The sequence below is a fragment of the Pterocles gutturalis genome, unplaced genomic scaffold, assembly GCF_000699245.1.
Source record: "Pterocles gutturalis isolate BGI_N339 unplaced genomic scaffold, ASM69924v1 scaffold2621, whole genome shotgun sequence".
Lineage (NCBI taxonomy): Eukaryota > Metazoa > Chordata > Aves > Pterocliformes > Pteroclidae > Pterocles > Pterocles gutturalis.
The window spans coordinates 34669-56403 of NW_010102715.1; the positions used below are offsets into that span (position 1 = coordinate 34669).

Below are 21735 nucleotides of genomic sequence, written 5' to 3' on the forward strand. Positions count from 1 at the left end.
CCCCCCGCAAGCTCCTTCTCCTTTTTTTCACTTTTTGGTTGTCTTGTTTAATTAACTTATTTCTTTAAACAGAGAGAATCTGTTCCCTGCTCCTACACCACCAGTCTGAGAAAATGTAAAACATTTTATTTTAAATTGAAAACAACAAAAAAAAAAAGAGTTCCCTCTTTGAAATGAGACATGCTTCATCTGTCTGTGGTTCAGATGGTTTATTCTGTTTTCTGTGAATTTGAAACTTCATACGGTGGCTGGACTTTGGTGGAAATTTTTGGCCATTCTGAAGTCCAAAAAAGCATAGAGTCAAGGTATGCAAAAAAAAAAAAAAAAAAAAACAGGGGAACAGACTGCTTTCAGGGCTCTGAGTTTTGCTGTTAACTTAGTGAAAATTTTCACCTTAAAAAGGCAGAAGTCAAAGGTGAAGGATTCATCACTTTCCGCCCCACTTGTGCCTTGAACAGTACAAAAGTAACACTTATGGTGGTGGATAGTGCACGAGTTTTTACTGCTGAAGAGAACAGAGCTGTCGTTTCAACGTGTTTGGCCTGGTTGGGTGCGTTGCCAGCACAGTCCTCTGTTATTCTCTGGCTGCTGTAACGATCCCAACTGACAGCCTTCAGGTGTCCTTGTGTTGCACTTGTGGACTCATTTGGCATAGGAAAAAAGTCTCAGTAGTCAATAGTTTCGTTCTTTTTTAAAAAAAAATAAGAGGTATCTTTTAGAAGTATAACTGATGCTAGTTATCCTTCTCCATGTCATCCGGCAATATATTGCTAATTATAGCCAGTAAAAGTACATACGCTAGCGTAGTTCTGAACATTTATTTCTTCCTTTAAATTAGAATTTCAGCTTTTCCTTCAAATTATGAAATTTCACCTTACATATCACTTAACGTTTCTGGGGGGAAAAAAGGAAATGCAGTTCACCCATTTAGCAAAATTAATTTGTTTCTGGCTTCTAGTTCAACCAGAAGAATCCAGTGTTGACTGTTTCAGACACATAGACCAAGTTTAACTATATCCTTGACTTCATGTCACATCATCTTTCTTTTGAATGCTTTCTCCTTCATATTTGTATCTTCTCTTTAGGTAGCTTTGGCTTCAGTAGAGGCTCTACAGGGACTTGCCTCCTGAAGTTTTTTCAGTTTTCTCGAGGTTACGTATCCTGGTGTATCATTAATGCCAAGTGATGCGCATCTGCAACCCCCCCCAGCTCCACATTAGTCACAAGCAAATTGATCAATTTAAATAAGCTTACTATGCCTTGCTGATTGTGTTAGTACTTGAATGATTAACAAAGCAATTCATTTTTCTTGTTTTCAGACAAAGTGGATTCTGAATTGCTGCAAGGCTACAGCAGGTACCTGCCGCATGATACTGTCATCATGACGGTTAAAGTAGCAATACTGTTTGCTGTGCTTTTGACAGTCCCTCTAATCCATTTCCCAGTAAGTATTCCTAAATGTTTTGAAGCTGGCATAAGCAATGGTAACGCTAATGCCTTGCAGACTGCAATATTTGAGTCACATCTAGGCTTGTGTATCTTATTCACTTGTCAAGTGATTGATCAAAGAGCACATATTTGCATATGTGCCATGAGAGCTCCAAAATAACAACCCAACCACTAAGCTAATTAGTGCTCTTGAGGGAGATTCCAGATTTAAACTAGCCCACAGCATTGTTTTCAATTTAGAGAATTCAGAACTTCTAAAGTTTATTTAGTTTGATTTTTTTTTTTCCCCCTCTTAAATTGAGTTTTGCTGACTTGGTTTTTCCTTTCTACATGCACGCACCCACACACACAGTCTTATACTTGAAAACTCAATTTAATTGTAAATTAAAAACACATATTGACCTATTTCACCAAAAGCCCCCTACTTTAGTTTATCAGTACCATGGTAGAACTGCAGATTCATTCAGTTAGGACCAACAAAAGTGGTGCATGCAAAACTATGTGTATAGAAGTAGTGTATAGATTACATGTCAGTTGGCAATATGTTGACCTTTGCTCAAAGAGACAAAGTATTACCCCCGGACCTTCTTTTGTCACTGAAAAAAGGAGTAATTCCTAAAGACTAATGGCCATGTGATAAATACTGCTTTAATACTAAAGTAGACTCTGTGCTACAGAAAGACATAACATTTAACTGTTACTAAATTTTTTTGCACTTTGATTTTAAAAATATTCTTTCACATCAGGAATTATATAATTGTTAAGCTTATGAAATTGAGATAAGATTAAATATTTGTATGTGTACGTATTTACCCATGCAATGTTTCTCTTCCTGTTATGTAGGCAAGGAAAGCTGTCTGGATGGTATTTTGCTCTCATCTTCCTGTGTCGTGGATTTGCCATATCCTTGTCACTTTAACACTGAATACGATTGTTGTTTTGTTTGCAATGTTTGTGCCAGACATTAAAAATGTATTTGGAGTAGTTGGTGAGTTGTTGTGGTTGGTTGGTTGTTTTTTTTTCCCTTTCCTTCAAAAAAATATTATAGTAAGCTAATATACTTCAATCTTGCTCTAAGTAAAATCTTACTTTCTGTTTTTTAAAGGTTCAACCACATCAACATGTTTGCTTTTTGTATATCCTGGACTATTTTATCTTAAACTTAGCAGAGAGGACTTCTTATCGCCACAGAAGCTTGGGGTATGCTTTTTTTTTTTCGTGTGTGCTAATTGTATTTGAACAGACTTGTTTCAGATGCATCTTAATACACTGTAGAGCACATAATCCAAGGGGCAAAGCTCTTGTTTTAATTGCAGTTCACAAAATCTCTGAGCATTTTCTTTTATCCTTCATGATAGCTCTAGTCTCTGAAACTCCTTCTTCACAAGCAATTTTTGACTTGCAGTATGCCCGTGTGCCGGACCATTGATCTGAATACATGCTTTTCCCTATAGTTTTCAGGTGTTGACTTTTAATCCAATTTCTCCTCAGTTTTTATGCATTACTCTGATGTTGTCTGGGCAGCTGGGACAGAGCCAAACTGTATTTAAGTGAAACAGTGTTCATGCTTGTTTTCTATGTAGGCCTTTTCAAAAACTACTTTTTATTTTTTTCTCTCCTCTTTATGGTTTCTCTTGCCATGTAGTAGGTTAAGTTCTATCTGGAATTTGTGCAGCAGCCTCTTCTTTGCACTGCTTGTCTTCATTTTAATCACTGCCCAGCAGAGAAACTTCATAACAGTGGCTAAAATGCTGACAAAGTGTTTATACATAGTCCTTCTGCCATTCCGATGATTCATAGGGCTGCTCTTGTATTGATAAAATAAGGAATCTGAAAGCAAATCTAATTACAGTTCTCTCTGACAATTCAAAGTCTTGATTAGTTCCAACAGATTTGAGGGCTTGTTATCAATCAGCAATCTACTGATGCTTGAACTGTGGTTTTATTATTAAACATGTAAAGAGTCAGTTGTAACTTGAATTATATTTTGAGTAAAACACAAATTCAGTTTCTTAATTTGATCAGAGTTGTAAAGGGCAAATGATCTGTTTTGGGTTTTTTTTTTTGTTTTATTTTGTTTTGTTCTGTTTTAGCAGATGGATAGTGTGAGCAAGCAAACCAGACTGCTCTGAGAGTTCCCAATGAAGCTATCCCAGAGCAGGCTTAGTTCAGGTCCCCCCTAAGCCTTGTGGTTGAAGAAATTTGAAACATTAAAGATTGTTTTAAAACACACGGTTTAAACCTGTTCTAACAGTTTTTTTTCATTGTTAGTTTTAAGCCTTAGAAATGTAAAATGCTTCCTTCGGAAAAACATTCGTTTTTACTTTCCTTCCTTCACAGGCATGTGCACTGGTTATTTTTGGGATTTGTGTTGGCCTTCTCAGTTTAGTTCTAATAATTTTCAATTGGATTAATCAATAACAGCCTATTGCTGCTCTCTGAACTGAGCTTCAGAAGGACAGCAAGAAGCAGAGACGTGTCAAAGCTGCTGAAATGGATTGCTGGACATCCTAAAGAAAACACTGACCAAAGCTGCCTGTGGAAGAAACAATGCTCTTTTTCACTGCATGACTGATGTTCCTTCTTTAATCTTGAGATTGAACAGCTCTCCTCAGTTATTGGACAATTACTCTTTGCCATTCTAAAATACTAGGTTTTAATGTTGGAAATATGACAGGTAAAAAGATCTCTTTGAGAATTTTGCAATGCAGAAATGGTGCAGTGCACATGGTGAGCAAAAGCAGAACCTTGAAATAACTTCTCTTTAAAGGACAATGAGGTGGGTAGATATTACATCAATCATGATGTGCATGCATATCGTGATGTGTGCATTTAGGATAATGCACGTTATCCTAAACAGTGAAAGACTTCTGTTGTTTGAATAATTTCCAAAACATCAGCCAGTTCATATTAAGAACTTCCTGATTCCAGATGTTTACCCTAATTTATCCTAACATGGATCCAGAAACCAACTGCCTTAGCCCAGTTTAATGGGCACGTCATGATAGTATTTGTTAATTGTTTTTTAAAATACAGTTTTTATACCTCAGTTTTCTTGAAATATACTGAAGTAATTGTTAAATTAGAAGGCTTCGCCCATCTAGCTACTGCTTTCAGTAGCATTAGAAAGTATTTCCATTTTGCAGTTAATAATAGATATTTTACAATTAATATCTGCTTTTGAATATTATTCAATGTACCTCAGTGTTCCTTCCAGTGAAAGCCTTTTTTCTTTTTCTCTTTCATTCCAATTTTTACAAGTGTTTCATGTTTGAAATAGTGTTTTTATATTTTATGTACTGTTGTGTGTCAGAAAAGGTTTGGGCTTGAAAGGTGAAATTCTGCTTTGGTTGAAGACAAAGGAAACTTTACATTTATGGAACCCTAATTTGTCCTTAGATCTCTAAACTTCCATGTACCCTTTTATAATTTTTTTTTTTTTCCCCTAAATGAATGTGAATGCAATTTTCAGCACCAACTGGGCTCTGTTAAATATGGTATTGAGTGCCCACCACAAAAGTTCCTTATATTAGTAGAATAAAAGCAGTGGCTGATACCGTGGAAAGGCTTTTAAAATTTGTTTCTATCAGATGGGATCTGATGTCTTTAAAATAGCTTAATCTTTTCAGAGACTTTGTGCCCTAAGGAAGCTAAGCGTCCACAGAAGTGGCTTGTGTAAATTTAAGAAATAAGACCTCAGCCCCAAATGGCAAGATTTAGAGAGTGGGAAAGTTCTTCATTATTTCCAGATGCAATATTTCTTTTAATTTAGCTTAGCACTTTTACATCTGGAAGTGGAATAAGACACAAGTGAAACATAGCAAAGTAATACATTTATGTTATATGAAAGAAGCTAATAAGTGACATTTCAATAAATTTTTCTGTCCATAAAGTGCACAGTTAGCAAATTAATTGACTATTGCTAGAAAGTCCTTCTGAGTCAGTTCTGTTAATATGTTGACTGATGTTTTATCAGTTGAGATAGGGGAGATGCCCCAGAGCCTGGCATTTCTAACTTTTAGCCATGGGTCTGTGATGTTAACTTTTTTAATTACCCTGACTGAATGTGCTTGATCCTCACCTGTCTAATAGGGAGAAACAGCAAATAGCAGAGTTGGAATCACCACCTCTGTTCCTAAGCTGCCAGACAGGGATTTATCTGACTTCAGTGCCAGCAGGTCGCTCTGCTTCCTGAGGATCCACAAGATACTTTTCCCTTTTGCTAGATGGCCTGAAAGGCACCCAAGTGGTACTCCTTTGCCTGGGGAATATTCTTCTACTTGTGAGTTTAATATAGAAATAGATGTGTGTGGTGATGCCTTGGAACTAACTCAGACGTTTTGGTGGAATTCTCACTCTGCAGGAATTGGTACACAATCTTCTGGCCAACCAGAAGCTTTGGGACATGGTTTAGTGGGTTAGGTGGTGTTGGGTTGACAGTTGGACTTGATGATCCTTGAGGTCTTTTCCAACCTTAATGATTCTGTGATAGTATTCTTATAATTGTTTCTAGCAGAGGTTTCACGACACAAGGTGATTCATCTAATAGTTTGTCAGTACCAGAAGCAGCATGTCCACTCCTGGCCAGAAGTTCACAACTGCTTCTGTGGCACTGGCAGCGTTTAACTAGCAGAAAACCAATGTGTCTGCGAGATGTGACGTGTTATCTGCCAAAAGATATGAACTGAGTGAGCTTGCTCAGGGGACAAGAAAAGTGAGGGGGGTGATAGGAATGGGACTGCCTTTTTGAGCAGCAGCAGCCATTAGATCAGCTCATTTTTGCCCTAAAACCTCGCACTTTGCCCAGCGGTTTTGCTTCAGCAGGTTAAAGTGTGTGTGTGCACATAGAGGATGGCTCTGACTTGAGAGGTCTCTGGCCTTCTTTGATCAAGGGGTCAATCAGATTTTCCCAGTGTTGTGTATTAATGGTTGAGGCTCCTCATCTTGCCTGTATTCTGGCAGTTCTCCCAGTTTGTTTAACTCTTGATAACCAGATATAACTGCCATCCTGCCCGTGGCTACCCTCTAGCAGCTGTGTTTCACGGGCTTCGTTATACTGTAGGGATTCCACCACTCAGGGTGTCTCTGGCAGTAGCGTAAAAAACTAAAAAAATATGTATCTTATAGAAGTGTACCTTGAGAAAGCAATGAAAGAAAATAATTTCCTAGTATCTGACTGAACCAGAAATTTTAAACGGGAGACCTTACATTCGTGTGAATGAACTATTGGGGTTTTTTCAGACACTAGAATTTAGGAGGAGTATTTATTAGAAATTTTGTGGTTTCTCATTTATCATACACTCTTGTAGCATAGTATTGAGTAATAATCACTGCAGTCACTTTATTTTAAACTCTAAACAGCAAGACTTAGATTATCTGTGAAGGTGCAGAAGGCTAGCAGAGTTGTGCAAAGCTTTTGCTCTTTCCTCCTCCCCCTGAAAAAGCTGAGTCTTGCTGTGCACTGTAATAATCTGTTCGTACACAGGCAGTTGGGTTTGCGTGCATCATCTCAAAAAATGTGACTGAGAAAATACCAGAAATACAGTGTTAGTTTTACAGGTGATTCCTGTAATGCTACAGAAATCACTGCATTACTGTTTCTAATCCCTGAGTATTGCCCTAACCAGCTCGGCTATGAACTAACTATCCTCGCAGGTGGACTTTGGAATGATGAATACCAGCGTACGGAGCTAATGCTGGGTGAGGATGAATGGAAGCAATTCACACCTCTGCGGGAGCTCTGTTATTACATTTTGGCTGCGATGCAGAAGGGATCGCAGCACAGGGGGTTACAGAATGTGTGTTGTCTTTCAGCTGAAACAGTTAGAAATGCTGCTGCTTTTGGGCTTCTGTGATACCTAACATAAAACATGGAGAGAGGAAGAGGGGCAGAAAAAACGAACTTTTATTTCCAAATTTAGAAGAAGGTACAAGTGTTTTCCACAATGAAAAAGCAGAGTAAGGAGATGATTTTTATCCTTCGTACCTCCCCCAGGCTGCTCTGTTCGTTGTGTCTGTGCAAGGGTTTCACTACAATTGGACACTAGCATGGATTTTTTGAGCAAAACAGGCCTCCAATCTGGAACTCTCTGCTCACTCACATGTTGATAAATATATTTTTCTTTATTCTTGCTTTTTTTTCCTGAATTTACAGATTTGTAAATTTCAGTGGTTCTGCTCTGTTACCTGTCTTTAGCATTTTCCAACCTTCTCCTCTCAATGGGACCTGCAGCATTGCTGAACTTGCTTGGAAAGGTTGCCTTTCCCCAGCTGAACAGAAACAATGTAATAGATGAAAATTAATTGGTAGCCTTTGGTTTGTTTTCTCTCATTCTATTTCCATTCCTTGTCCATCTGAGGGCTGCTCAAATTTCAGATGGGCTGTGGTACGCCGGGTATGGAGAGTGTCTCTTGTAAACAGCATTATAGGAAGCAGTGCTGCAAAACAAATGTGCTCTTAACCTGTCTTCGTATTGTGGCAAATGCTTGTGCCTTCTTCCCATGTTTCTGAGCAGCTAATATCTTAATGTGTTGATTTTCGTGGCAATAAGTTTGTTTAAAATTCTCTTTTGTGTCCCTGTATATTGAAAATTGAGACAGTGTGAAACTGTCCTGTCCTCTTTGTCCCTCCTCTCACCTTTGTGTGCCACTGGTCATGTTAAGATCAGTGTTACATGTAGGTGGACCTTTTGGGTGTGCCCATCGCATCTGTTCTTGTAAGAATTTGTCTTTTTGAAACATGGAGCCATCTTAAGTTTACAGCATGGGAAGACTGGGCTGATGTGGCGTTCTTAAATCATTTATGTCACGTGCAATAAACTCAAGGTGCTGTGTTCCCAACCGTAAAATCCTCCTGAGGAGGGTGAAAGCACAGTGGTGCAGTGGGGTCTCTCTGATGGAGCTGCTATTTGTGAAGAATTCCATTATGTTTTCATTAGCACATTGAGTGTCACATGCAGTAGGTGAGGACAGCAGTGTGCCTGTTCGGGAGAGAAATATCAGTGATGTCCTATTGCCTCTGGCGGGCCAGCTCCCAAGACCTTCCTCAGCCAGAGGGAGGTTTGGAATTCGGAGTCCAGTAGCCTGCGGTCTTCATGTGGCTTACACGGGTATTTCCCGGAATTCGGAGTCCAGTAGCCTGGGGTCTTCATGTGGCTTACACGGGTATTTCCGTGGAAAACAGAAAGATTAACATATTTACCAATGCATCGCTACAAATACTTTAATCAAGTTGTTTCAGATGTCCCTACATAAGGAGATGAAAGTTATCATTCTTATTTCTATAGTGGGCATCCTAACGTGATCTCTAATTAAGGACTGAAATTCAGGTCAGTCCAGGAGCTAAAGTAACATTGTTGTAGAACTCCTTTCCCATTAGATTTAATTTAACACTTCACCTGAAATTATTATTCTCCAGTTGACTTTCATGTTGAAAGCATTAGTTGTTGCTCTGTGTACTGAAAACCCTTTGGCCATGTTTACTGCTACTTCCTAAGGACTGTTGGTGGGAGAAGATTTTCAGTATTACAGAAGTGCTGCCTAATTTCTACAGTTTATAGTGTTTTTTGTGTTTGTTTCAGTAGTGAGCATTCAGCCATGCTTCGTGTAGGATTGGAATTTTATATAAAAACTTATCTGTGTGTACAGATTGCCTAGCTCATGCCAGACCTGTGTGTTGTACAACAGATTTCTTATTTTGAGATTCCCTGTGGAACAGCCAGGGCACATTCCAAAAAAACCCCAGAAAATAAAGAACAGTACTTGTGCAACTCCTGCAATTGTCATCTCTGCTTTGTGCTAACGTGCCTGCTCAGTGAAATAACCAAGCGTTGTCTCCGCAGTTCTGGGTGCCCAGCTGTCCTGGCAGTGCCAAGCCGGGTGAGAAACTGCTCGTGGAAGCCCCTTTGGGGACGGCCACCTTCTGCAGCAAGGTGAGGGCCAGCCGGGGAAGGCAGAACATTGCGTTATGGGGTAGTAGCAAGAGGGATAGGGGCAGGGATGTGCTTTTCGGTTGTAAATCACTGTGCTCTATAGCTGTGACTGACCTGCGAGCACAGCTCCAAGCGCTTTGCAAGGTCTAAGGGAGTTCTGAATAGAAGCAAAAACCAGGGGAAAAATGTCATTATTGTGCTGGTGGCTCGATTCCAGAGCTCTGTGAATGCTCACACACGTGGAAATGAATATCAGGAAATTTGAGTTTACTTAACATTTGCCACAACTAGAACTGGTCCCAAATAGCACGAACCTTGGCGTTTTCAAGCACGATGCAGAATTTGGTCTTGCCCTGCACCAGCTGCTCGTACCTGTTTTTGTTGCCGAGCGGGTCCTGTCCGCGCTTGGCACCTCTCCTGCCTCCAGCATCGCCGCTCGCACGTTAGTGGTTTGTACAGCAGCCGCGCGACGCCAGGCAGCTCTCGGCACCTGGTTTAGATTTAAAGCTCATTTGCACATGATGTCACACTTTTATTGTCAGCCCGGCGAAGGTCAGGACAGTTCACTCTGGGCGGGTTTGCATTGTTGAGCCTTTGCAGCGCTGCCATTAATGCCTTCCCCATCTGACTCCCATTTCAGTTTTCTGGCGTGAAGTCATCGAAGGCACTGGATTTATACGGCGAGCGGGGAGGCTGATGCGGTGGCTAATCAGCCTGGGTTGCAGAACTACTTTTCTGGAGGCTGAGGGTGGAAATTATTGCTCCACGCATCGTGTAGCAAATCATGGATCTGGCCAGAGGAGAGTTAACGAGCCCTGGACGCTCGGGGTGGCTGTTACAGGCTGTTGCCTTTCAGGAGCCTGCTCCGGCCGCTCCCTGGACCGGAGCAGGATGGTGTTCCCAGAAGTCTGATATGTCCCCACTCCCAGGTAGCTCTGTTTGAGAGAGAAGCAGGGATGGAGAGAAGATTGGGGATGTGTTTATGACAGCGCAGAACCCGTAGGGCTGGAGTCGAGGGCCGTGGATATCTCAGGCCCTGTTCTTGCCTCCTCCACTCATGCTCTGCTATTGCATTTTGTCCGTTGGTCTGGAAGCGGGACTTCAGCGCAGTGTTTCCCCAGCTGGGTTCGTGCAGCTCGTGGCTGTGAATCTCCTGCAGGAAGGGTTTAAGTGGCCTGTGTATTGTACAGCTTCTTACAGGACTGGCTCTGGGCATAGCTCATGGGATGCACGCTTGGATTTTTGCTTCGGGATTTTGATGAACAACTTCCATCCCCGCTAAAGGGAGAAACGGCTGAACGCCTGCTTTTTATTGTCTACAATTCAGTTCTCTTTCTCCAAATATATAAATCAATATTTGATCCTTCAGGCCTAAGCTTTGAAGAGCCTGAGCAATGAGACAGAATCTGCTTCACGTTGGTGGGTACCAAATGCGGACACAGAGACAGTTGGGGCAGAAGCGGTGCCGAGGTGATACCTGTTAACCCGGGTCTGTATGGCGTTGGGGAGAACTTCTTAGTAACACCCACCTTCTCCTCCTCTTGCTCCATTTTAACTGCCGGCCATTGCGTGGTCGTAGGAGCCCGTCTGGAGGCTCACCCACCCCTGAGATTTGGGTGGGGGTGCAGGGAATCTCCACCATTGCTCACTGACCGAGTGCTGACCGAGTTCTTCAGGGCTTGGTGTTCAGTGGCGTGGAGGTAAAATCACATCTGGCAGGTAAGGGACACAGATGGAAGGTCTGTCTGGAGGTGACTTTGCTCAGACGGGGAGAGTTGAGCTCCCTGGAAAGTGTCTGAGACTCAACAGTTCCATACTCCGTTCCTCTGCCTGGGTTCCAGAGAGGGGTTAAAGCCTTCACTGCCCTTGTGATGGTGTTTACATGGTGGAGTACAGGGTCACCATGTGTATTTTCTCTCAACAGTGTGGAATTTATGCCCCAAACATTGCTGCATCTTCAGGACATTGGTCCTTGTACCCGTCCTGGACACGTGCTCTCCTCGCGAGCGATCCAGCGCAGTGAGGTCCTGCTCGCTGGGTAAGGACAGGCAGAGTGAAGAGCTGGAAGCCCTTTTATCGTATCAATGGCTATTTATCTATAAACTCTGCTGCATGAAGGTGGCCTAGTTCAGATTTGGTGGCTGCTGAGACCAACGCAGTCGCTCCCACAACACCTTGGGGCTGCCGGCTGTTGCCACAGCACGTCCCTTCCCAAGGGTCAGGAAGGGTTCGTGGTGGGGATGGGTAAGAGCAGCCTCAGCTGTTACACAAGCGATGATACCATCAAGGGCATCCAGGTCTCTTGCACAACGTGGTCACCAGATGGGATTAGGGAGGAAGGTCCACGTCTTGGGGGACAGCATTGCACAACAAGGTGCGCCCTGTGAGGGCCGTGATGCTCTGCGGCAGGACAGGGAGTTGCGCGGATACGGTCATTTTTAATACTTCTCAGAGCATCGCTATTGGAGCCAGCTCCAGAAGTGCTGTTGAAATGGTGCTGTTTGCCTTTTGGTATTTGTTGGCACAGTTTCTGCTGATGCTTTACAAGTCATTTCTTCTGGAACCATCTCAGCAACGGGAACATTCTCCTGGTTCTTTTCCAAGGGGAGATTACTCAAACGATGGTGGAGAGACATTGTCTTGGCCTGGCTGCCAAATGTTAGTTGAAGTTGTCTGTCCTGCCACTCCTTCATCATTCGGTGGGTCGGAAGCCAAGGAATGACGTTTCCCCAGGGGATGCAAAGCCCCAAGCTGGAGATCCATAGAAACGATGGGCAGATGTTTTTTCCCCCCCACAAATTTCCATGTTCTAAAAGTCGATATTTGACCTTCTTCCAGCCACCGAAGCCTTTCCACCAGGGCAGGGGCCTCATGTTTGCCACATCTCGTCTAAACACGGCCTTTCCCTTTGAGCGGAGGTGTCACCGCACGTTCTCCGGCATTCCGCAAAGGGGGAATATTTGGCTTGAGCAATTCCCCGCCACCACTTGCTCCCTTTGTGGGGGTAGAATACAAACATGAGAGCTTTAGGGTTCCCCGGAGAGGCTGAGGGAAATTCCTTACTTTGAAATGAACCTTAATGCCGAGAAATCGAGTCTTTGAAAAATGTAATGCTAAGCACAGCTTTTCACTAGGTGTAAAGAAACTCCGCAGACATCAGCGTGTTGATAGCTCCGCGGTATCTGTTAGGCGCCGGGGGCTGGGGTTCAGGGGATGGCTGAAGCGATCTATCACACGGAGATCTGGAGCAGTTTGGGATTTTTTGTGCACATTTCAGCCCCAGCTTTGACTTGCAGGGTTGGCCTCTCCTGACTCCACGGAGAGTTGGGTCAGTCCTTTGACGGTGTTTGCTTTAGGGGTCTTTCCACCGTGAAAGGGTAGCGGAGCAGCCTCGGCCGTATAAATCAATTTGGAAGTGAGTTATAAAGTGCCTAATTTGCCTTCTATTAAAATTCCTTGCCATCCCTCCAGTCCCTTCAGCTTGCTGTTAAATGAGCTCTGGGGAAGGTGGGGACTGAATCCCTCCCTGTGCTGCAGAGGGAACGCGCTTGGCTGGGAAGATCTGAAAAGCCGAGTCCCATGGATGTTGCCTGTAAAAACAGGTGAGGTTTTGTTGGTGATCTGGTGAATTCAAAAGCTTTTTGTTGTCCCGTGCCAGGGTGGGGGCTTTGGGTGATGATAGAGGGCATGAGTGGGTGACATGGTAGCCCAAGGGTCAGTCCCCTCTTCTGGTGTTGGGGAAGTGTTTAGGAGCCTGAATCTCCAGGGTCCAGCCAATAAAGAGGGGATCCCGGTGCCCAGGCGGGGCTCTGGCACAACCAGGCTGGTCCTGGCGCGGCCGCAGGACGTCTGTAGGTTGCTCCAGCTGCAGAAAAGCCGAGGCTAAAGACCACGAAGGCAAAGGCATTTCTCAGCCCTGCCGTCCCCGGGGCAGGAGGAAGGTGTCCGAGAGTGGAGGGGAAGGGGGAGCAATGGGGAAGGAAGGATTTGCTGGGTTGCCTCTTGCAACGGCGCTGTTTTGCCAGCCTGGAGCAGATCAAAGCATGTGGCACTGGCTCTGCTGTGCGGGGGACATCTGCAGGGCTGGGATGGGGCAGCGGCCCCGCTGCTCTGTCACCCACCGTACCTCAGCTGCCTGCACCTCCAGGGCTGGTTGTGACAACAACCATCTTGTCACCTCGTCATCCACCTGCAAGGAAACCAGAGAAGAGCCTGAGGTCAAAGCTTGTCACTCAGCCCCTTCTGAGCCGGCTGTAAGCACGTTTGCTCGTCCCCAAGGGTCTAAAAATGCCACAGGGGGTGGCTCAGTGGGTGGCAGAAGTTCCGAGCATGGCACCTCCCAGGCTGCTTCACCAAAACGACTCCCCCAGCGTTAATGCAAGGATTATTTAACCACCACCGCGTTGCTGGGGACCAGCTGGCCATGGCAGCCCTCTGCCACAGGCGTGTTGCAGGGCACAGCAGCCACAGGGATGGTTGCTCCATGGAGCCAAAACCTCAGTGAGCGTCTGCGGGAGCTGCCTCCTGTGCCACGTTGGCCCTGGGACACGCGCGGGGTCAGGGCTGGGGTGGCAAGAGCACGAGGGGCTGGGCCAGTGCCCAGGATGGCTCTGCAGGCTGCTCTCCCCCAGGCAAGGAGTCCTGGAGCAAAGGAAACCTTATCTCTGACTTTCTTTACCATGTAGTTGGCGTTAGTTGCTGCCAGTAGTGATGAGCAAAACTTAGCTTCCACCAGGGACGTTACAGCACACGTTTTGATGCTTCCCAGGCTGCACTGTTTGAAGGCTCATCTTTTTTGGTTTAATCAGAAATGCCCAAAAGCATTTTTAAAAGGAGCCCAGAAAGCAGCGAGTGTCGTTATGAGGAGCTGCTGAGCAAACACACAGATTTTGACAGGGTAACACGACTCTGCTTCTGTTCTCTGTAAAAAACAGGTCGAAGCACAAGGAGCGGGCAGAGCCACTTGCTGAACCTGCGTATCTATTTTTACTCCTCAGCTCCATAATGTTCCTAGAATAAATTTTTTAGTGCACAGCAGGGTAGGAAAAAAATAGTGCTGATGGCATCCCTGCTATCCCCATTGTGCTGCGAGGAAAGAGGGCAGCTGCTCTGCTGACCTGTCACTTGCAGAAAGCCACATTCCAGGTACAGAGGCCATTTGCTCATCGGGGCTTGTTTGGTGAAATGGCCCCTGGGGTGTATATATAGACCCTGCCTGTCCTGCCAAGCTGGCTTAAATTCTTCTAAGTTGAATGAAAGTTGAAAGAGGGTGGGAGAGGGACAGCTTGAAAAATAGAGCCACTAAGCTGCCGGTGTCTCTGGGAGAGCCTGCCGGGATGTCCCGTCCCCCTGGGACTTAGAGCATCCATGGACATCCCACTGGGAGGGGGGAGCAGGTGGTGGCCCCGTGCCAGCCCGGGGCTGCTCCATGGGCTGCTCTGGACACTGCCAGAGCGCCGGGGGCTGCAGTGATGGTGGGAGGAATATTTCCAGCTTCTCTCAGTGCTGGGATGGGGGATGAACATCATCGCAGGGATGTGAAGGGCACAAGTGTTCAGGGCAGCTCCCCAAGGACAACGGGATGCAGAGACTGGGAACACAAACGTCCTGATGGTAAGGCCAGGGGGTCTGCAGTGTGGTCCTCTGCACCCTGCTGGGGTGAGCCCCCAGCCCTCCATCCGTGTTCTGTGCTGAGCAGCCGTCCTCTTGTCTGTCTAAGCTGTTTTTGAGGATTGCATGGTTTGCCTTGGATCGTGCTTCTTTGATTCTGCCAAAAAAACCTCGTCAAAAAAAAAGGTTGTTTTGAGGTGGGAAAACATTGCCCTTGCCCCCAGCATCATCCCGGTGGGAAAATCCTAAAGCAGCCCCAGCCCCACAGCCAGGCCCAGGTCCGCCTCTGGACACCCACTGTCTTCACCCAGAGATTTTGGGAAGTAACCAACAGCAACTGGATGTGATGGTAGTTCTTGGGTCTACTTTTGATAATGCTACAAACAGGCTATTTTTCACCTTTCTTTGAACAGAATGGATTATGTTTATCTCCGGCAGAATTCTTGCATCCGCTTGATAGTTCATTAATGTCACTGATGTGAATTTTTTTTATAAGTGATCCCACGTCTGTGCCAAAATGTAGCCCTGGGGTAAGCAGCAGAACTGTGCCACGGTGCCCATTTCCACCGCGTCATTATGGATTAGCAATACCTGATGCTTGCACAGAGGCTTTAGGCTCTAAGGTCATGCCAGTAGACACAACTTCATCTCTGAAAAGAAACATGCTTTTACTTCTCGTGATTGTCAAGCAGATCTGGGACACACACAATCCCAGTGAAGGTGCATCACTGTCAGAAACCTTGTGGTGTTAACGCCAGTTCATGGGCAGGGGGCTGAGTCTTGGTTTTGGTGATGCCAGGGGATCTGGGCTGGTTCTTTAGGGAAGGTGACCACCAGGTGACATTCCAGAGGTTGGTCCCACAGCACACACGCCCTCAGCAGCCACTGCCTGTGAGCAGTGAGGTTTCATTCCTCGAATCGGACTTTGTTCACCGCAGGGGGGTTATTGGACTCTCCAGTGATCCATGCCATGTTTGCTTTGTTTTTCGGCCAGCTCTGCTGGCAACTTTTCATTCCTTCAAAGGGTATTGGTTCTGGAGACCTTTATCTGAGAAAATTCTTCACGTTGATCCAACCTGATCAATAACAGACATCTGTAAGATCTGCTTGTTGGTGGGGAGAGTCCTCTGCCATTCTGCTTGCACCCCAGGATCTAAGGAAACTTTACCCAGATCTTTCTGAAAGGTTTAGCTATCTGTAAAGACTTTTGTAAAAAAAATTCAAACCCAGAAACAAAATTTCCCAAATATCCCAGGTAACAGGAATCCATGGGAGGTGATGGGAATTTCTCTTGAACCAGTTATTGCTGCTCCTGTAATGCCAAGATTAGCTGGTACCATTGATGGGGTAGTAAGAACAAAGTGACCTTGATGTGTCTGCTTTGCTCAAAATCCCTTAGGTGTCTGTGCTGGTATCTGCGTCATAAATTATTTTCAGGAATTCCCAGTAAGATTTATAAAGGTTGTAATTTTAACAGGTAAAATACAACTAAGTAATAAGCTTTCATGAAGTGGCCTCAGGTGAAACCTGATTTTTCTATCAGCCCATATAGTGAAGTCAGAAGCACCAAGCACACAAGCGTCTGCTCAAAGCACGAGTCTTGACGGGAAACAGGATTTCAAAGGTGGCTTTGAGGCACGTTTCAGCCCTTGGTGACTGTGACTGAAGTTGTTCTTTGACGGCTATGGCCAGTTCTGCCTCTTAGCCTGGCACAGGAGGTTAGGCACCAAAACCCTTGGAAACCCCCACACCTACATCCCTTTGTACAGCCAGGATGGAGTATGGCTCCACCTGTACATTCCCATTGATAACACGGGAATGAGAGCAGGTCTTCCTCTCTCAGGGTCTGTTTGCTTGAAGGAGGGTGTGCTCGTGGGCTGCAGCAGCCTTCAGAGCCCTGGGAAGGGATCCCCTCTTCAAGCTCCTCCTGCATTGAGGATGGGGAACACACACCACTGAGAAGTATTGCAAAAGCGACTGAACACTGCCAGTGATGTCTGTGCTGTTTGGTGGGGTTCTGCTGCAACTTCAATGTGAACCATTAGCTTTGTCTTGAAAACACGTGTATATATATATATTTATAAAACTCTATGTCTTCTAAAATGTCTATTTCAAACCCCACTTTCTGAACTGTCCATCCAGAAAAAAAATCTGGTTTGTTCTTCAGTGCTCTTGCTTTGTCCTTGTGCCGAGCAGCAGCACATCCCGCGTTCACCGCCGGGGCGGGAAGGCTGAGCTTTGCTTTTATGACAGGTCAGGCGCATTTACTGTGTAACCTTGCCGGGGGACCAGCTCCCCTGAAATCGCCGAGGTTGCTAATAGATGACCACTGTGTACATAGGTGTGGTGAAGTTGGTGCCCTGCAATCGGCTTGTTTAGTGCAATAAAAATATATTGGGTTCCTAAGATGTTGACCAATGGGTTTGGGAAACAGATGATTGATTCACGCAGCTGAGAAACAGGGATTGTAATGTGTTTTGCCAGAGGAGACCAGTTTGACGGATGAGTTCATTTAAGGATTATGCTATAGATAGAGCTGTTGACAGAATGAATTTGTTTTTATTTTTCATCAGTAGGTATAACACAAAGCAGAACTAATTGAAAGTAGTTTCCTTGTGGCATCTGGTTGTATTTCTTGCTTTAAGTCTTTCACACGCTGTAAAATTACACCGAGCGCTTTTCTTCACTTCCATTTGCTTTCCAAGTTTTCCATCACTGCTTTTCAGATGGGTTCCCAGTGTGTCGGACACGTTAAGAAATCGCAGACTGCACAAGAAATGGAGCTGGGCTGTCGTTTCTGCTTATTGCACAAATGTTCTGGTGCACATCACAAATCCACACCCTGAGCGGACGCGCCGAGGTGTCCTTACCTTAGGGCTGATGGCAAAGCTGAAACACGAACGCCTTTCCAGATAGTTTTGATGGCATTTTAAACTGTGACCTGCGCTAAATATCATTCCTGTGTGGACTGATCCCTCTCTGTGTAAGGCCCAAACCTGGAAGGTGATTATGTTTACCCAAGGAGGTGTTCTGAGGTTGAAGGAAGGTGTTGAGTTAAGTTCTGGAAATAGCTTTTCCAAGCAGCCAGAGAGAACAAATCCGGGTGTTTCTGCAGGAATTTGGCTCTCTGCGTTCATCGCTCTCCCAGTTGGGCGGCTGTCGGCTGCCTGGCTCGGGCTGGGGGATCGCAGTGGGGTCTCAGCACTTCCTGTGGCTGTTGTGGGGACAGCACCCAGATCCCTGAGCTGAGATCACGCAGGCTGCCGGCGCAGAGAACTGGACATTGTGGTTCAAACCCATCCTACAGATTTGATCTGTGGGTTTTGGCTTGGATTTTTTTGTCTTTTTCTTTTCCAGTTGTGGTCAAATAAGAGTTTTCCAGAACTGACTCGCATGGGGCCAAAGAACAGGAATGCAGCGAGCACTGTGGCGCCTGCCAAACTGATGGACTCGCGATTGCAAAGGAGAAAATATCCCCAGGTCGCTGCCGCTGAGTCCAATACCTGAGGAGAAGAGCCCATGTGATTCCAGAATTACATTGCAGGCTAAATTCAAGCCTTCGCTTGGCCTCAGACCTGAACTTTAAGCACCAGCCAAAACATAATCCAAATTTGAGCGCCGGCTATTGGTCTGTCTCATCTTCTGCTCATCATGTGTGCAGTCATTCAACAGAAGCTGAAATGAATCTTCTCTGCCAAGAGCCGTTGGTTTCCAAACAGCTACATCTGCGCTGTGAGTGATGGAGTTTCCATCAACTGCTGTAGGCCAAATGCAGTCATCTGAATTCAGGTCTTGGCAGGTAGAGAAACTTGGACTTGTCAATTATTTTGATATTAAATGATGCTTAATGACAATTTCTCATTCTGTGCCTTAGTTCTGTTAAAGCTCTTGGAATTGCAGATGAATGGGAGCTTTTTATCTCCTAGCTAGTGTGATTTTCTGTTCTTTAATTGACCTTTAAAATCATTTAGTCTGGGCTCGGATCTGGGTTAAATATAGCTGGTTATTTTCACTCCGAGTATGTAATACACGAAAGAACCTAGGTATCCTTTGAATGTGTTTTGACAAGCACCGTGTCTGTGTGCAGGTATGTATTTATAAACATTTGCACTGTGGGTATTAAAATGATGCTTCCAAAATCAAGTACTTTCTCTCCTGTAGCAAAATATTTGTCCAAAATGTCGCGTCAGGTTTCCGAAAAACGGGCAGTTCAAAGAGAGTGAGACGCTTCTTGGAAAGAAGCGAGCAAGGAGGGGACGTGGCTTGAGCATGGAGCTGTTGTTCGCTTTATCCCATAACACCAGGACTAGATGGTGCCTAAAGAAACTGCCCAACAGCAAGGTTAAAGGAAGCAAAAGGAACTACTTTTCTAACAGGGTTCACGGCACAGCAGAACACCTTGCTAATGACGTTGTGGCGGGCAAAACTTTCAACGGATTAAACAAACTCATGGAAAGCAGCACAGACAGTGCCTGTTCGCTGCAGAAGCTGTATGGATGCATCTGTCTTCAGAAGATGCTAAATGTCTGTGGGGCAGAAGCTGGCTGGGTGCGGGATGACTGCTCTTCCCTTTCTGATACTTGTTTCCAAAGCATTTATTACTGACTGCTGTCAGAGGCGAGATGCTAGGCTCCTGTTCGTATTAAATACGATCATTATCTCCCTAATTTATACAAAAAGCCCATGGATTCAAAGGAACTGCTGCCTGCAAAACAGAAGCAAGATCCCAACAGCTTCTTGCCTCCAATCCCTTGCCTAAGGCTGATTTCAGTTCAAAAAAAAGAACAACAAAAAAAAAGGAGAATAAATTCAAAGTATTTGGCAGCCGTTTCCTCTGTGTTTTCCAGACACAAAGTCCCTCTCCCTTGACCTTCTCTTCCCTTCTCCTCCTGAGAGCATAGACAGTCCATCTGACTTGAGAACTCCTCACTTTTCCGTATTTCAGAGATGGGAAATATTGAGCCAATTTCTCTTTTTTTTTTGTTAAGTGTCTGTTACTTCCAGTTTGAGACCACAGCCAAACAGTGCGAAGAGAAGCCATGGATACCAGTCTCCAGCAATTCCAACCCTCAGTGTTTTGAATGTGTTGACTAAAGAGATGTTCTGGGGACAGTGCTTTGAGCATGGGTGAGGTCTTCACTCCAGTGATGCACATTGTCCTGCAGATCGCTCTGCTGGAAGGTTTGCTCAAGTAGATGCTTCTTCTGACAGCACTGCATGTGAGTATGTGTCTTGGTGGCATTAGAATGGGGGGACTAGACCTGGGTGGGGAGATTGAGATATTTTTGCATCTTTGAAAGACGGTTCCTGGGATAGCAGGGTACTATAATAAAATCTGAGGTTAGCTGGTGAGACTTCAGGTACAGCCACGCTTGTACAATCTTGTACTTCATAGGAATAGGGCCAGATTCCTGGGAGCAGATGAGTCCTCGGCTGGTGCTCCCCATTTCTGATGTTTTAGGAGCCACCAGGAAACCACCTGGGCAGCAGCATGTCAATACTCGTCCAGTGCATATCTGCATACTGTATAAACGTGATTATTTGGAACCAATTCTTCCCTTGTGGGCCTTCACTCTCTGGAGAAAAAAAAAAAAAAAAAAAAAAGCTGTTGAATTTTATCTATAAAATGAAAAACTGTCTGGGGGAACCAAGTCCTATGCAGTGGAGGAATCCTCTGGTTCTGAAGGAGCAAATGGGTTTGACTGGTGACAGTGCCAGGACTGAGGATTTCACTCCTCTAAAAGCCGGTACAAGAGGCAATCGGGCTCACACAGGAGGAGACACCCACCTGGGGAGGTGGTCCGTGTGAGCTGGCCCACTACCTCCTTGAGCAGAAACAGCTTGGAAAGAACTTGAGACTCTGAGCAGGATCAGGTTTAATGTAATTTCACACACCCGTGTTCTTCCTATCTGCCTTTTATCTCCCAGCCGTCACTTCTCATCTCACGTGTGCCACTGGAACAAGGCTCCGTCTTTGGGTGTTCAAGGCCAGTGCCCTAAGCCACAGCCTCCCCAAGGAGCTGGCTCTGGGTCATCGTTACACTGCTGTTTATGGAGCCGTTTACACCCAGATGCCTACTCTGTTGCACACTGTATATGTCTCACATGGGTATAAATGGGTGTCTGGAGTAGACCAGCGTCATGTCTGCTCTGCTTCCTCGTGTCTGCTCCTCTCCAGGAGGGAGGATGTGGTAGGCAGAGCTCCTGGGGACTTCCACTGCTCTTATCTGTTCCCTTGCCATCAGGGTGGGACAGTGCAAAAAGATCAACCCATGTCCAGAGCATGTGGCTGCAGCAGTGAGAGGGCAGATGGGCGCATCGTGTGTGTTCTTTGAGAGGGAAACGGGATGGAGAGAAAAGGGAAAAATGCCCCATTATCAGAGAGTAAAACACAACCTCTGGTCCTCTCACTGGACAGCCTGTGAATCTGAGTCATGAAATTCCCTTCTCCTGCTGCTGCTGCTTTTCAGGGGGTGGAAAGCCACATTAGCTCAGCCCTACTAGTGCCACTTGGCAGCTGGGGTGATTTACAGCAGAAAAGACTCATCGTCTGCCGCTGTCAAGGCAGGATCTCCAAATTCATTTGAAATACTTTTGCTCCTCCAGATGATTTACTGCCTGAGCACACGGCGGTCATTTTATCTCTCTTTTCTTCCCCCTTTGCCCAGGACAGCCTGGATCCCACGCACAATCCTCTTTCCAGAGCTATGGTGTCAAACACGCGAGATGAAAGCCGCTCCATTTT

General features: G+C 45.2%; 1 protein-coding gene across 1 annotated transcript in view; it reads left to right on the plus strand.

Annotated features, from left to right (window-relative positions):
* The window catches only part of SLC38A6 (solute carrier family 38, member 6), a gene marked incomplete at its 5' end in the record, with an annotated part of 38280 nt that extends 34371 nt beyond the window's left edge, over positions 1–3909 (plus strand). Inside the window, 4 exons of the mRNA XM_010086376.1 lie at positions 1320–1444; positions 2293–2437; positions 2555–2649; positions 3790–3909. Coding sequence (XP_010084678.1) covers positions 1320–1444; positions 2293–2437; positions 2555–2649; positions 3790–3870 — 446 coding nt within the window. The remainder of the gene's footprint in view (positions 1–1319; positions 1445–2292; positions 2438–2554; positions 2650–3789) is intronic.
* Positions 3910–21735: the final 17826 nt, after the last annotated feature.